The sequence below is a fragment of the Fusarium odoratissimum genome (genome assembly GCF_000260195.1).
Source record: "Fusarium odoratissimum NRRL 54006 unplaced genomic scaffold supercont1.1, whole genome shotgun sequence".
In the NCBI taxonomy this organism is placed as follows: Eukaryota; Fungi; Ascomycota; class Sordariomycetes; order Hypocreales; family Nectriaceae; genus Fusarium; species Fusarium odoratissimum.
The window spans coordinates 2,171,042-2,182,994 of NW_022158687.1; the positions used below are offsets into that span (position 1 = coordinate 2,171,042).

The 11,953-nt window shown below is 49.9% G+C and overlaps 3 protein-coding genes across 7 annotated transcripts; 1 reads left to right on the plus strand and 2 right to left on the minus strand.

Moving 5' to 3' along the window:
- Positions 1–72: 72 nt before the first annotated feature.
- Positions 73–2,716, minus strand: FOIG_00761 (6-phosphogluconate dehydrogenase, decarboxylating 1). Of its 4 annotated transcripts, XM_031197165.1 has the most exons (4): positions 2,308–2,716; positions 1,950–1,982; positions 1,327–1,882; positions 73–1,268 (listed from the first exon to the last, which is right to left on the minus strand). In XM_031197165.1, exons 1-4 carry the CDS (start codon positions 2,319–2,321, stop codon positions 393–395), a joined length of 1,479 nt encoding a protein of 492 aa, XP_031072932.1. In that variant the 5' UTR covers positions 2,322–2,716; the 3' UTR covers positions 73–392. The 4 variants fall into 4 exon arrangements, with proteins under 4 accessions (XP_031072932.1, XP_031072934.1, XP_031072933.1 ...); XM_031197167.1 differs by having other exon boundaries at positions 73–1,882; XM_031197166.1 differs by having other exon boundaries at positions 1,950–2,716.
- A 419-nt stretch (positions 2,717–3,135) lies between these two features.
- Positions 3,136–6,500, plus strand: FOIG_00762 (uncharacterized protein). 2 transcript variants are annotated; one of them, XM_031197169.1, is made up of 2 exons: positions 3,136–4,177; positions 4,250–6,500. In XM_031197169.1, exon 2 carries the CDS (start codon positions 5,222–5,224, stop codon positions 6,272–6,274), a length of 1,053 nt encoding a protein of 350 aa, XP_031072936.1. In that variant the 5' UTR covers positions 3,136–4,177; positions 4,250–5,221; the 3' UTR covers positions 6,275–6,500. The 2 variants fall into 2 exon arrangements, with proteins under 2 accessions (XP_031072936.1, XP_031072937.1); XM_031197170.1 differs by having other exon boundaries at positions 4,312–6,500.
- Positions 6,496–8,943, minus strand: FOIG_00763 (uncharacterized protein). The gene is made up of 3 exons (XM_031197171.1): positions 8,061–8,943; positions 7,699–8,002; positions 6,496–7,648 (listed from the first exon to the last, which is right to left on the minus strand). The coding sequence occupies exons 1-3, from the start codon at positions 8,811–8,813 to the stop codon at positions 6,834–6,836; spliced, it is 1,872 nt and encodes a 623-aa protein (XP_031072938.1). The 5' UTR covers positions 8,814–8,943; the 3' UTR covers positions 6,496–6,833.
- Positions 8,944–11,953: the final 3,010 nt, after the last annotated feature.

Here is an 11,953-nt window from a genome sequence, read left to right on the forward strand (position 1 = left end):
TGCGGATGAAGACTCTCAGACATAATCACAAGTAAATCATGCACAAGTGGAGCAACTTTACTTCATATTGTTGGGCAAACAATAAATTGAGTCCTACAACGGTTATCACGACCAGGAACTTTCACGTATCACCGATTTGTGTATTTCATTCGGAAAATATTATTTGATCTTGTTTTCATGCTTCTCATCAGGTTCTAAACGCAAACCTGAATTTCATCACTTAAGCTTTCTAAATCCGTACCGGCCCATTCATCATTATCCTTGCAGCGTTACCGTGTTCTGTGTACCAAAGCACAGATTTTTATAAAAACGCAGCGATCGAGCTTCGTACAGCCCGGTGGTATTCATTCTTTAACCAATCATAGTTCCATCTCTTTACCCCGACAAGCAACTTAAGCCTGGTAAGTAGAGGCAGAGACGTTACCACCACGGCCGGTCCAGTTGACGTGAATGTCCTGGCCGTTGGGGTACTTGTCGCTAGCGTTCTCGGGCTTGATGCGGAAGGTGTGAGCACCGAAGTAGTCACGCTGAGCCTGGAGAAGGTTGGCGGGGAGGTCCTTGGTGCGGTAACCGTCGAACCAGGACAAAGCGGTAGAGAAGGCGGGGGTGGGGATACCAAGGAGAGCAGCCTTGGAAACAACGTCTCGCCAGCCGGGCTGAGCCTTGTGGATGGCCTTGTTGAAGAAGTCATCAAACAGAAGGTTCTGGAGGTCGGGCTGGGAGCGGTAGGCGTGGGTGATGTCCTTGAGGAAGACGGATCGGATAATGCAACCACCTCGCCACATGAGGGCAATGGAGGGCTTGTTGAGCTTCCAGTTGAACTCACGAGCAGCTTCCTGCATGAGCATGAAGCCCTGGGCGTAAGAGATAATCTTGGAGGCGTACAGAGCCTGCTCGAGATCCTCGAGGAACTGCTCCTTGTCACCCTCGAACTTGGTTGTTCGGCTGACGAACTCAAGCTTGGTGGAAGCGGTGGCACGCTCGTCCTTGATGGCAGACAGGCATCGGGCAAGGACAGCCTCGGCGATGAGGGTCACGGGCTGGCCGAGGTCAAGAGCGTTGACAGCGGTCCACTTACCGGTACCCTTCTGACCGGCCTTGTCGAGGATCTTCTCAACGAGGGCAGTGCCATCATCGTCATTGAAGTACATGATATCTCGGGTGATCTCAATCAGGAAAGAGTCCAGGACGCCCTTGTTCCACTTGGCGAAGACGTCGCCGATCTCCTTGCTGGAGAGACCGAGACCGCGCTTCATGATGTCGTAAGCCTGATAATACTTGGTTAGTCTTCTGTGTGAGGCGGCCGTTATCTCTATCTCTTCATACCTCGCAGATAAGTTGCATATCACCGTACTCAATACCGTTATGAACCATCTTAACGTAGTGACCAGCACCCTCGTCGCCAACCCACTCACAGCAAGCCTCGCCGTCGCTCTTGGCGGCAATGCTCTGGAAGATGTCCTTGATGTGAGGCCAGGCCTCCTCATTACCACCGGGCATGAGAGAGGGGCCATATCGGGCACCCTCCTCACCACCAGAGACACCAGAGCCGACGAAGCGGATGTTCTTGCCAGCAAGATACTTGGTGCGGCGGTTGGAGTCAGGGAAGTGAGAGTTACCACCGTCGATGATGATATCGCCGGCGTCAAGGAGGGGCAGAATCTTCTCAATCCAGTCGTCGACAGCCTGACCAGCCTGGACCAGGAGCATGACACGGCGAGGAGACTTGAGCTTGCTGACGAACTCCTCAACAGTCTTGGCGCCGACAATGGACTTGCCCTTAGCCTCGTTTTCCAGGAATCGGTCGACCTTGGAGACGGTTCGGTTGAAGGCGCAGATGGTGAAGCCGTTGTCAGCCATGTTCAGAATAAGGTTCTGTCCCCTATGAAGCGTGTGAGTATGAGCTACCACTGGCATTGCCAGGTGAATGGTTTATGGGTCAAACTTACATGACAGCAAGGCCGATGAGGCCCAGATCCGCACTTGCCATAATGTCAGCATTCGTCGCATTTTGATTCGTAGCAGAGCTTGAGAGTGAGGTCAAGGAATTGTGCTGTTGAGGGGCACCCAGGTTGAGGTGAGCGAGACGAGCTCTACCTCGAGAACATGAGCCATGATCACGATGAGGATGAAGACTGCGAATGCCCCAAACAGTCCAGGCACGGATTCAATATGGCGATCCCTTCATTTCTCGCTCCAGCGCCCGGAGGGCGCGGGAATGAGAGCATGAGAGCATCACCATGAGGCTGTGGCGGGGGGGGGGGGGAAAATGTCAAGAGATGAGGTATGAGGGAAGCTTCAACTTACACAGGGCCAGACATGATGGGCTATGATATGCGATCGGGGAGTGGTAGGTATAGATTGGGGTTTTTGAAGATGTATGAAGAGAGAAAGAAAAGGAAGGGAAGAAGGTGGGAGGAGATGCAAAGTTGTAGAGAAATATACCTGGCGATGAATGTTGTCACACCCGTGCCAAAGTTGGGCGCTCGGTACCTTGTCCGCACTCACCTCCCAGTCACCTCCTGTCTGAGCTGGAAGGATGCCCACCTTTTTTTTTCTTTCTACCGCTTTGCATTTGGCTCAACTAAGCAAACGCGACGCAATGCGCTTCAAAAGGCTCAATCCAATACAATTGACCTGGTCGGGCATAACGCCAAGTATGGTGGAGCTTCCACCTTGATTGGCGGGGCTCTTCTCAACTATTCATCGTCATCGTCACTGTGGTGCGGCCGAGATTGATACTCAGATGATGGGTGTTTTTCTTCCATTTACATCACCTTGACTACAGCTCGGTGATTATGAGTAATTGCTGTATCTAGCTGATCTCCCACTCATCCTGCCTTAATCATCGTTACTAAGGCAATCTACTCATCCGCTATGCCAGCCCTGCAAACACTTACAGTTGCCAATACAAACTAACTTTGCATCAATTCCTCAGCAGCCATCATCATCATGACTGAGGTAATGCCCCTCCACTCCTCCCTGGTCAACAGCATGGACTTGTACCTGCTGGCTGGCCAATGACCATCAGTAGGGGTCCATCGTTTACGGACACCAAGTTCCAGAGATGGGATTTTCCCTCACATTTATTTAGTGGACTGTAGCGCCTCGCAGCGTTACCCCTCCAGGTCCCCCCTTCTACGCCCCTCAGCTCCAACGTTATGACGACTCTGCGGTGCTGCTGCGGTCTTACCCCCAAGATGAACCCCAAAGCTTACCAAGATTTTTGAAACCGTGACACAAGCAACACAAATCTCGTACAAAGCTCGCCGCATATTAGTCTGGATGAATTGCTTTCCGTGGTATCCGCCTCGCCTCACTAGCATCCATAGTCAAGTCCTTAGTCCTAGACCTGTCCCGTACGCGGTATCGACATCTCCTCGTCTCAGCTTGTTCTTGAAGCTTATGCTTGTTGGGATAACCTCCAAGCCCAGCCTTTCTTTGCGATCCTGCAATGCTGTCCGAGTGTTGGGACCCACGTCTTCCGGGCCCGTGTAATCACTACCGTGCCAATTGACTTGTTCATCGGACAGTAGCCCGAACCCCAACGCGCCTTAGCCTTCGCGAATCCGTACCGAATGCCCCGAAGGCGGATACGGAGAATCCCAAAGAAAAAGGCCGCAAACGCTGAGCTCAGTCCAGGTGTACTCTCAACCAACCCAGGTGCACTCTCAGCCCAGTTCATGAGTCCAGCCTGACCGAAATGCTCCACCGGAATTTAACCCGGCAACAGTGCCACAGCGCGGTATAAGCGCCGAACCAACTTATAGCCTCACCAGTGTCCGAAGTCGCTCATGACGAAACAGCCAAGGAGATCATGAGACAGAGAGTCAAGCCTCAGACTGGCCAAGCAATACCCGCTTCAGGATGCCTCAGCCTGCTTCGGCAGCCGGATACTTTAAAGCGACAACAAGACGATGCTGTTGAGCCACGCTTGGTAACACCGAATTCCGATTGACTCGGCTCATGCAGACTCAAAATCCCCATCGGAGATGCAAGTAACATTTGATATCGGGATAAAAGGTAATAATCAAGTTCCGCTTGCTTCGGTCCATATTAGCCGCCAAATTCTGCCGCCGAAATTATCTTGAGAACGGATCAAGTCGTCCATTTTCACTCATCCCATGTACATGGAGATTAAACTATCCGAACATTCATCCAGCCTCTCAAATAATAGGTGCGGATACACATTTTTGTCAAGTTCCAGAACTTGCTATGCGCTATATACAATATTAACCCCCACCCCAAGGTGAAAAGAGCCACCGTAACTACGGGTTCATTGAATGTTCAAAGGTCACGATAACCCCCAAGAACCAATGTTGTCACGAAAAGTATGGATGCACCATGATGTTGAGAGTTCTCCAACTTGCCCGTTATTACCATGAAATCTTTCGGATTGGTCGGTATCTTTCTCTCCAAACAAGAGCTTTGAGACACCGTCAAGTCCGTCTGCTTCCGAGCCGAGGAATCTATCTGCCATAGGATTTCATAATCCGAAGAGGCTCTAACGCTGAAGACATAGGCTGCACATCACCCACTCCAGCTCGTGGGGGTGCAAGCTGCTTAATACAGGCGACAACGCCCATTGTGCCAGACATCGCGACCCATGACAAGTGAGAATCGGGGGGTTTCATAATATATTGATTCAAGAAAGCAACACCAGGTCTTGGCATTTGAGACTTCAGCCATACAATTGAACCTATGTGGCTTGAGATAGTATTCATAGAAGCTTAATTACCCTGAAAATATACGTGGAGGAGCAGGATGTTTCCCGTCCCCTTATTCATGCTCGCAGTGGCTGTGACAACGCCCTGATATACGTTCTTCAGTGGCATCTTATTCTGGAAAGAGTATTTTGGAATCGAGTTCCCATCATAATCATTGTCTTTTATTTTATACTAAGGTATGAGGATATCTGAAGAGGAAGTATCTCGTAGAGGGCACGTGATGTTCAAGTCCCACTTAATTTAGGCCGTTTTCCGGAAAATGAGGCTAGAGCGAATCATAGAAGGCTATCATCAGATCCATCTTCTTCCATACACCAACAGTTGCCATCGCAATCGCAATCGCGTCGCACCGCCGCAAAGCACCGCCGAACCCTTTCGATAAAAGCTGCGGACGCTGGGAATCTCTTGAAAGAGGAACTTGAGCAGAATCTGGCTCAAGGTACGTTTTCTTGCAAACACTACACCGCTTCCTCGTATATCCGCTTGTATTCATCATGGCGTACCCTCCTCCTCCAGGCATCAGCAACAGCTCTCTCCCACCGAGACCGCCCGCCTCCAAGTCAGGCTTCAAACCTGCGTTTTCCTCGGCGGCCCAGGCTGCTTCGAAGCCAGCGTACTCGAACGCTCCGCCGACGTACTCCGGCCTTTCGAGTTACTCTGCTCCCAATGCCCCATCCACAACTCAGTATGGCCCATCGTACTCTTCGTACCCGACTTCTGCTCCCGGCGCGGTGAACTCGGGTCCCGCATATTCGTATCCTCAACAGCCACAGAGTTACAGTACCCAGAACTACGGCGTACAAAGCTATGGCCCTCAGAGCTACGAACCGCAAAGCTATGGCGCAGCACCACAGATTGCGAATCCATTCCCTACGCCAGGCGCTGCGGGGACCGACTACAACCCCGAGATGGCCGCCCAGATAGCGCAATGGCAGAGCGCATATTCGAGCACCCCGACAGATAGCAAGGATAAGGCCCCTGGGTTTGCCGGGCCTCGAACAGATGGCCAATCTTCTGCGGCCGCGGCGGCTACCACTGCAAATCAGGAGCGAAAGAAGACAGTCATCCGAGAAGGCGGTGGTAAGAAGTGGACAGACGACAGTCTTCTCGAATGGGATCCCTCCCATTTACGACTTTTTGTCGGTAATCTTGCAGGCGAGACCACTGACGACGCCCTTCTCAAGGCTTTCTCGCGCTGGCCATCTGTCCAAAAGGCCCGTGTCATTCGTGACAAGCGTACATCCAAGTCCAAGGGCTACGGTTTTGTCAGTTTCAGCGACGCTGACGACTTTTTCCAAGCCGCCAAAGAAATGAACAACAAATACATTCAGAGTCACCCTGTAACAGTTCGCAAAGCCAACACCGAAATCAAGGTAGCCAATGTCAAGGAGAAGGACAGACATGGAAAGAAGAATAAAAATAAGAAGGGTAGTCATGGCGGTGGAAATCATGGGGCTGGCTATGAACCCAGCTTAGGGCCCATGGGTGGCAGTGGAGTGGTCAAGCCTGGACAAAAGACCAAGAATGGCCTTCGCCTGCTTGGCTAAGCGTTTGACGAACTGTTCGACGGAGCAAGTGTTGCGTTTTGGTGTTTGGTGTTTGCAGAGGGATCGTACATACCCGGTTTAAGTGTAGTAATTCCATGAAGAATATCCGGTCCACTGCAGGGTATCTGGGTTCGTTTACATTGCAATGGTATAACTCGATCATCTTATTTCGTGTTGACCATGTCCTTCAAAAAGTCGCTGGCTTGGTTTTACTCTTCACTTGTGCCTTGAACGTAGGTATTGACCTAGGAAGGTACCGTTCCATGCAACACTTGGTGCATATCATCTGGCAAGAATATTGACCAAGTAGATTATGTGTGGTATCTGGGTATATTGATATTCTTGCTCTTCTAATATCACCATATATAGAGAAAATTCCCATCCTAGATTCTATCCCCCAAGTAACCCCTGGCGCCGTTGTTATGATACATATAAACAAAAGATGGCGAGTCATTGTATCGACTCTCACTCAGTATGACAAAGAAAGGTGGCCCATAGAGTCGTTATATACAGGCTCAGATATAAAAAAGGAAGTTGTGACGTTGAAACGATTATTCCCTTAGCGACGCTCATTAGCTGGCGCATGGGGTTGTACATCAAGATCTAAGCCGTCGATGCTGTCACGGAGTAGACCAGTGTTTTCCGCGTCTGTATCCCCATCGCGGTCTATGATTCCGCTAGTCTGGCTCGTAGGGGAGTCTGGCGCGTCATCGTCGTGCACATGCCGAATATGAACACTTTCTTGCGCCTCCTGCCTCATCTTTGTGATTTTGATGTAGTTGTAGGCAGCGATAGCGGCCATGGTTGTGAGTAGACCAACAAAGTTGATGGGTGTAAGGCGGTCACCAAAGACAAGAGCAGCCGCACTAATAGTAACAACCTCCTTGAAGATGCCAGCAATGGAGAGCGTGACGACGGAAGTGCGCTGCAGCAGAGCGAACTCGGAGGCCGTCATGCAGAAGGCGATGCAACCAGGGAAAAGCAAGAAAAGGGGCGCCATGAAATAACCCCATTCATCGCCCAGAACTTTGTAGCCTTCAATGAGAGCTCCGACTCCTTCCACGGGCACGGCAAGGCAAATAAGCACGAGAAACATGACTGGAGTAAGGAAGAAGATGCTGGAGAATGGGTTTGACGTCGCAGGGTTGCGGAGGAGCAGGATCTGGGTCAGTCCCCAGCGGAAGCCAGAGAAGAAGGCAGCTGAGATGACGAGGGCGAAGCCTCCCACCTTGAATTCAACTTCACCAAACACCATGAGCACGACACCGAGTGTCATGGTAGCAATGATGGCGACAAGGCGCCATGTCGGGGTTTCGAGGCGGAAAGCAAATGCAAACATGAGAACGAAAGCAAGTGAGGAGGATTTACACATAGCTAAAGCAAAGGTTAGTTACCTCAATAGCTCAGATGCAGAGACAACATACTGTAAAATGTAAGGCTAATGAACTTGAGAGAGGTATTGCCAAGTCCAATATCTAGGCCTGTAGCTGCACCACAAGGTCCAATTCGAGTGAGGTAAAACATCTTGGTCATGCCGTAAGACTTGGGCTCGTCATCGTGTCTCGACCTGCCCATATCTGACAGATGAACACCGTATCCCGGTCTCAAGGAGGGCACGAAGTACAAAACTAGACCTGAGAGAACAAATTGAACCACCATGTGCATAGACGTCGTAAACAAAGGAAATGCAAAGTTCAGCCGGTCATGATCAAACATCCATTTGTTGTACTGTAAATATGTCAGCAATCGAGTTATCTGGGAACGGGGCGCAAGAGCCGTTTCGTACAATCGATATTGATAACGAAAAGAGGTACCACAAAAGAATCAACACAACGTTTACCATCAAGCTCTTGAAAACGGTCTTGTCTGCTTCTTTGCGCTCCTCTTTTGATATAGCCTTATTGTCCCTGACGATCCGCTGATCCAGCTGAGTATTTCTGCTGCGCTTCTTCTGCCGCCTCTGCTTGTCTTTACGGGTCAATCCTGTTTCCTCGTCGTCTTGGAGGTCTTCATCGCTCAAGCTGTCATCGGCGGATTCATCCTTCTGGATCGCAAAGCCGTTCGCATCCAAATTTTCTTCGGATATCTTAGGTTCTTCTGTCGAGCCAGTGGGTGCGGGACCACGGCTTGTGACACGGGTTCGGCTAGGTGATCCAACTGGCCGACCAGCCATGTTGTGGCTACTTCGCCGTCGACGGTGTCCTGCAATGGGTTCCATTTCTATATCCCAGTCGCTCTCGCTTTCCTCGTCACCGTTGAAAGACCTCAAGCCGGTTTCACGAGACGGGCCAGCTATCGTTTGATTTCCTCCACCCAGGCCAGAGTTCCGCGATGTAGCCACTCTTGTTGTGCCTGATGACGATCCTGCCACTGATCTCAGGGGACTCGAGTCTTTGGCTGATAGAGAGTCGTCAATGAGAAGAGATTCGGGGGATTCGGGGCGATCTGGAGCTGCTGCGTGTTTCGAAGACGAAGGGTGTGATGGTGAGGAGGGAAATGGCGAGGAGATGGGATCAGGTTGAGGAGGAAGAGCGGTCATGATGGAGACAAAAGAAGGACTAGAGCAGGGGATACGATGGGGCTTTCATAAGTTAGTGATGGCAAAGGATACCCAGGATGGCTAATGGTAATGAGTTGGGTTGGTCCAGGTCTGCTGGCTTAGGTGGTCGCAAGGACTCCATTCGTACAGTAGTGCATTGGAAAGGCGGAGGAGCTAATCCTCATAGGGCAATAGTTAAAGTCGGGGCCGTCATGGTAGGGGACCGTAGCGCCGTGTCTGAGGTAGTACAGAAGTCACTTGGGGGGGTTATGTGTGATCACTGGAACACTCCGAGAGTGAGACCTGTTGGCGTCGATTGTATTGAACGGCAACTTCCACCTCTAACTTTGGATATATGAGCATAACTCTTCAAGAGCTGGTTTCTCTGTAGTTTTCTGGTTATAACAACGTCTTTCCTAAGGTCTCCTCCCAAGTTACAAGTTGTCCTTCTTCTTACACTGTTAACCCAGCAGCACCAAAGTGCGGAGTGGACCTGAAGGCGTTAGGTCTCTTGGCATTAACATCCATGGAACCCCGTGGCGCACTGCATATCTGCACGCGACACAGCTTCTAGGCCTCCAAAAAGGAAATGATTCGTTTGAGGATAATGTTTTAGAAGTTTGTGACAATAAAGTGCAAGCATAGTTCGAGCCCCATGCCAAGTATAAAGAGGTCAAACAAGTGCTCCCCACCTGTTGGTATTTCCTACAAAGGCTTTGCAGCAAATCCGAAGCAACAATAAGCACAAATATCATGAAGATCGCTTGAAGTTGTCTGTCATTGAAAGGTATATGATAAATGCTGTCTGACCACCGAGCATTAGGATTGGGGACGTAGCTTTCATCTCAACGGTGACAAATTAATACACTGAACTCAATTACTTCACAGGTAGCTCAGGTAGTTTAGAACTGCTTCTCGTCATATGCGATGAGATGGGAACAAAACAGTGACTACCCATAGCATCAATGATCTTCAGTCCACAGCGATCCGGCTGCTGATCACCTCCGCACGTGTACATTATTTCAAGCCCATCAAAGTGCCCACATGACACATGATCCCTATATCGCGTTTTTATCCAATAAGTCTCATCTAACGTCCAATACTCCAGTATTTCGCTCTGACCCTGGCATACTCTCTCTGTAATCTTTTAGCTCCTGCGTTTCAGAATTTTTATGTCATTTGAAGTTGAAATATCCAGGAACCTGCAACCCACAAATCCAGGGGCAACAAGAAGTCCCCATCTCGTATCGGATGGGTCTCTGATTTGTGCATGAAACTCAGGCACTATACTAGGTGGTTATTAAATATCATGACCAGTTCCTGATCAATGGACTGCTACTCTATGACTGTAGCTGCGGAGTACCGGCAGTAGACGAGCCCCTTTCTCTCATTCTGATTCACTTCGCCTGTGGTAGACGGCATTTGAGGTCTTGGCAAGGTAAAACTCACGGCATTGTCCCGTATTCTAAAAGGTGACCAATTTAGGGCCCGACTACCCGAATGAATGCCCTTGTCGTGTCCCTAATAAATCTAACAGGTCTCATCTGTCGGAGAGGGTCCTCTACCGAGACAAGACGTGCGTCCCGCCGGGTCCAAAATCCTTGTCAGATATTCAGGCGAGCCGATAAATCATCAGGATTCTGATGGCCTTGACAACTGAGCAGCCTTTGGAGCCGGTGGCAACCAAGGCATCCTGGCTCGAGTAAGCCTTGGGAATTGAGTTTTCAGGAGAAGATTCGATTTATTAGCTCGATCTAGGCACCTTCTTCTAAACTATCCTGACTTGAGCAAAAGCCGAATTGCACGGTCCTTATCAGATACGACCTTGCCAATCAAACTTCATTCTTCACACTCTGTATTCGTATTAACCAAGCCTATCGGTTGCCAGCTGTCCTTTCTTCTAACACTTCTTCTAACGAGCCCGTGTAGTTGCACAATAAGGCACTATATGTTCATCATATATGATTTTGTTTTCGTGTTAGCTGGAGGGGTACGAGAGCTACGAGCGCTTCCCTAGATGGCCTGGTGAATCTGTAATTCGATAGGCCTATCTGCCCAGCATCGGTTCAGCTTTATCCGCCGTTCATCTATCTTGAATCCTTGATCCCTCATCTCATCAGCAGTTGGGATTTTCTCGTCCAATGTGAACATCTTGGGCTTACAGTTGATCACTAAAAAAGCTTCAGTGGCCTTCCGGTATGGGCAGTCATTCCAGGCCAATGACAATGCCGTTTCTTGCTCACACTACCTGGTGACTATCAGACCTTTAATTAGCAAGGTCAAAAATTCTATTAGACCTGATGGCCATACCTGCATTTTTTCAGATCGCTCTGTCCTAAAACCCATTGTGATTCAAGTATCGATTCTGCCTTTCACATCTACCTTCTAGGTTGAATCTACCGTGACTTTTCTGCCTTGGACAAGACAAAGTTGCTTGCTAGTAGAATTCCTGAGGTCAGGTATCATAAAGTTATGTCATCGAGAATTAGTAGTAGTTACATCGGAACTGGATGGTAGGACTCCAACTAGGACCTACCCTAAACTCGACCAAATTACTTCAACCAGCCTTCAAGTCAACTCTCTCCTGTAAAAATTCTTTCTTGGCACGCACTGTTAGTGCGGTGCTAGGAGCGGGATTTTCTGCAGGCCACGCGACCACACAAAAACTGCGGGGACGCTATCGGCTCCCTAACAGCAGTTTTCAGAGAAGGAATTTGGAGAGTTCGCCTTCTCTGACAACACCTTTGTCGGATCTAATGGCGGCACCTCAGAACCAGAACGCCTTAGATATCGGAGGACGGTGCCCGTGGCATCGGTAGCGACATCCTCCCGATCAACGACGCCGATTGCGATGGGTTTTTCCCCTTTGAAGGCAAGCCGCACCGCCGGCCTCTGATTCCTTCCCAAGGTTTTTCCCTGCCGCCACGACATACGACTACGAGCTACAACTTGGTTACTGGAGATTGTGGACTGCGTCAGCAGATGTAGCGATGCGTGAGAGAATTCTGGTCGGTGGAAAAAGTCGACAGTATGCCCCCGAACCCGCTGACGGGTGACGGGCTCGAGAAAATACAGCGCCTTTTGTGCCTTGGTATGCTGGATGGTGAAGGAAGCGGGGTATCCTGTACCTAGCTAGCTCA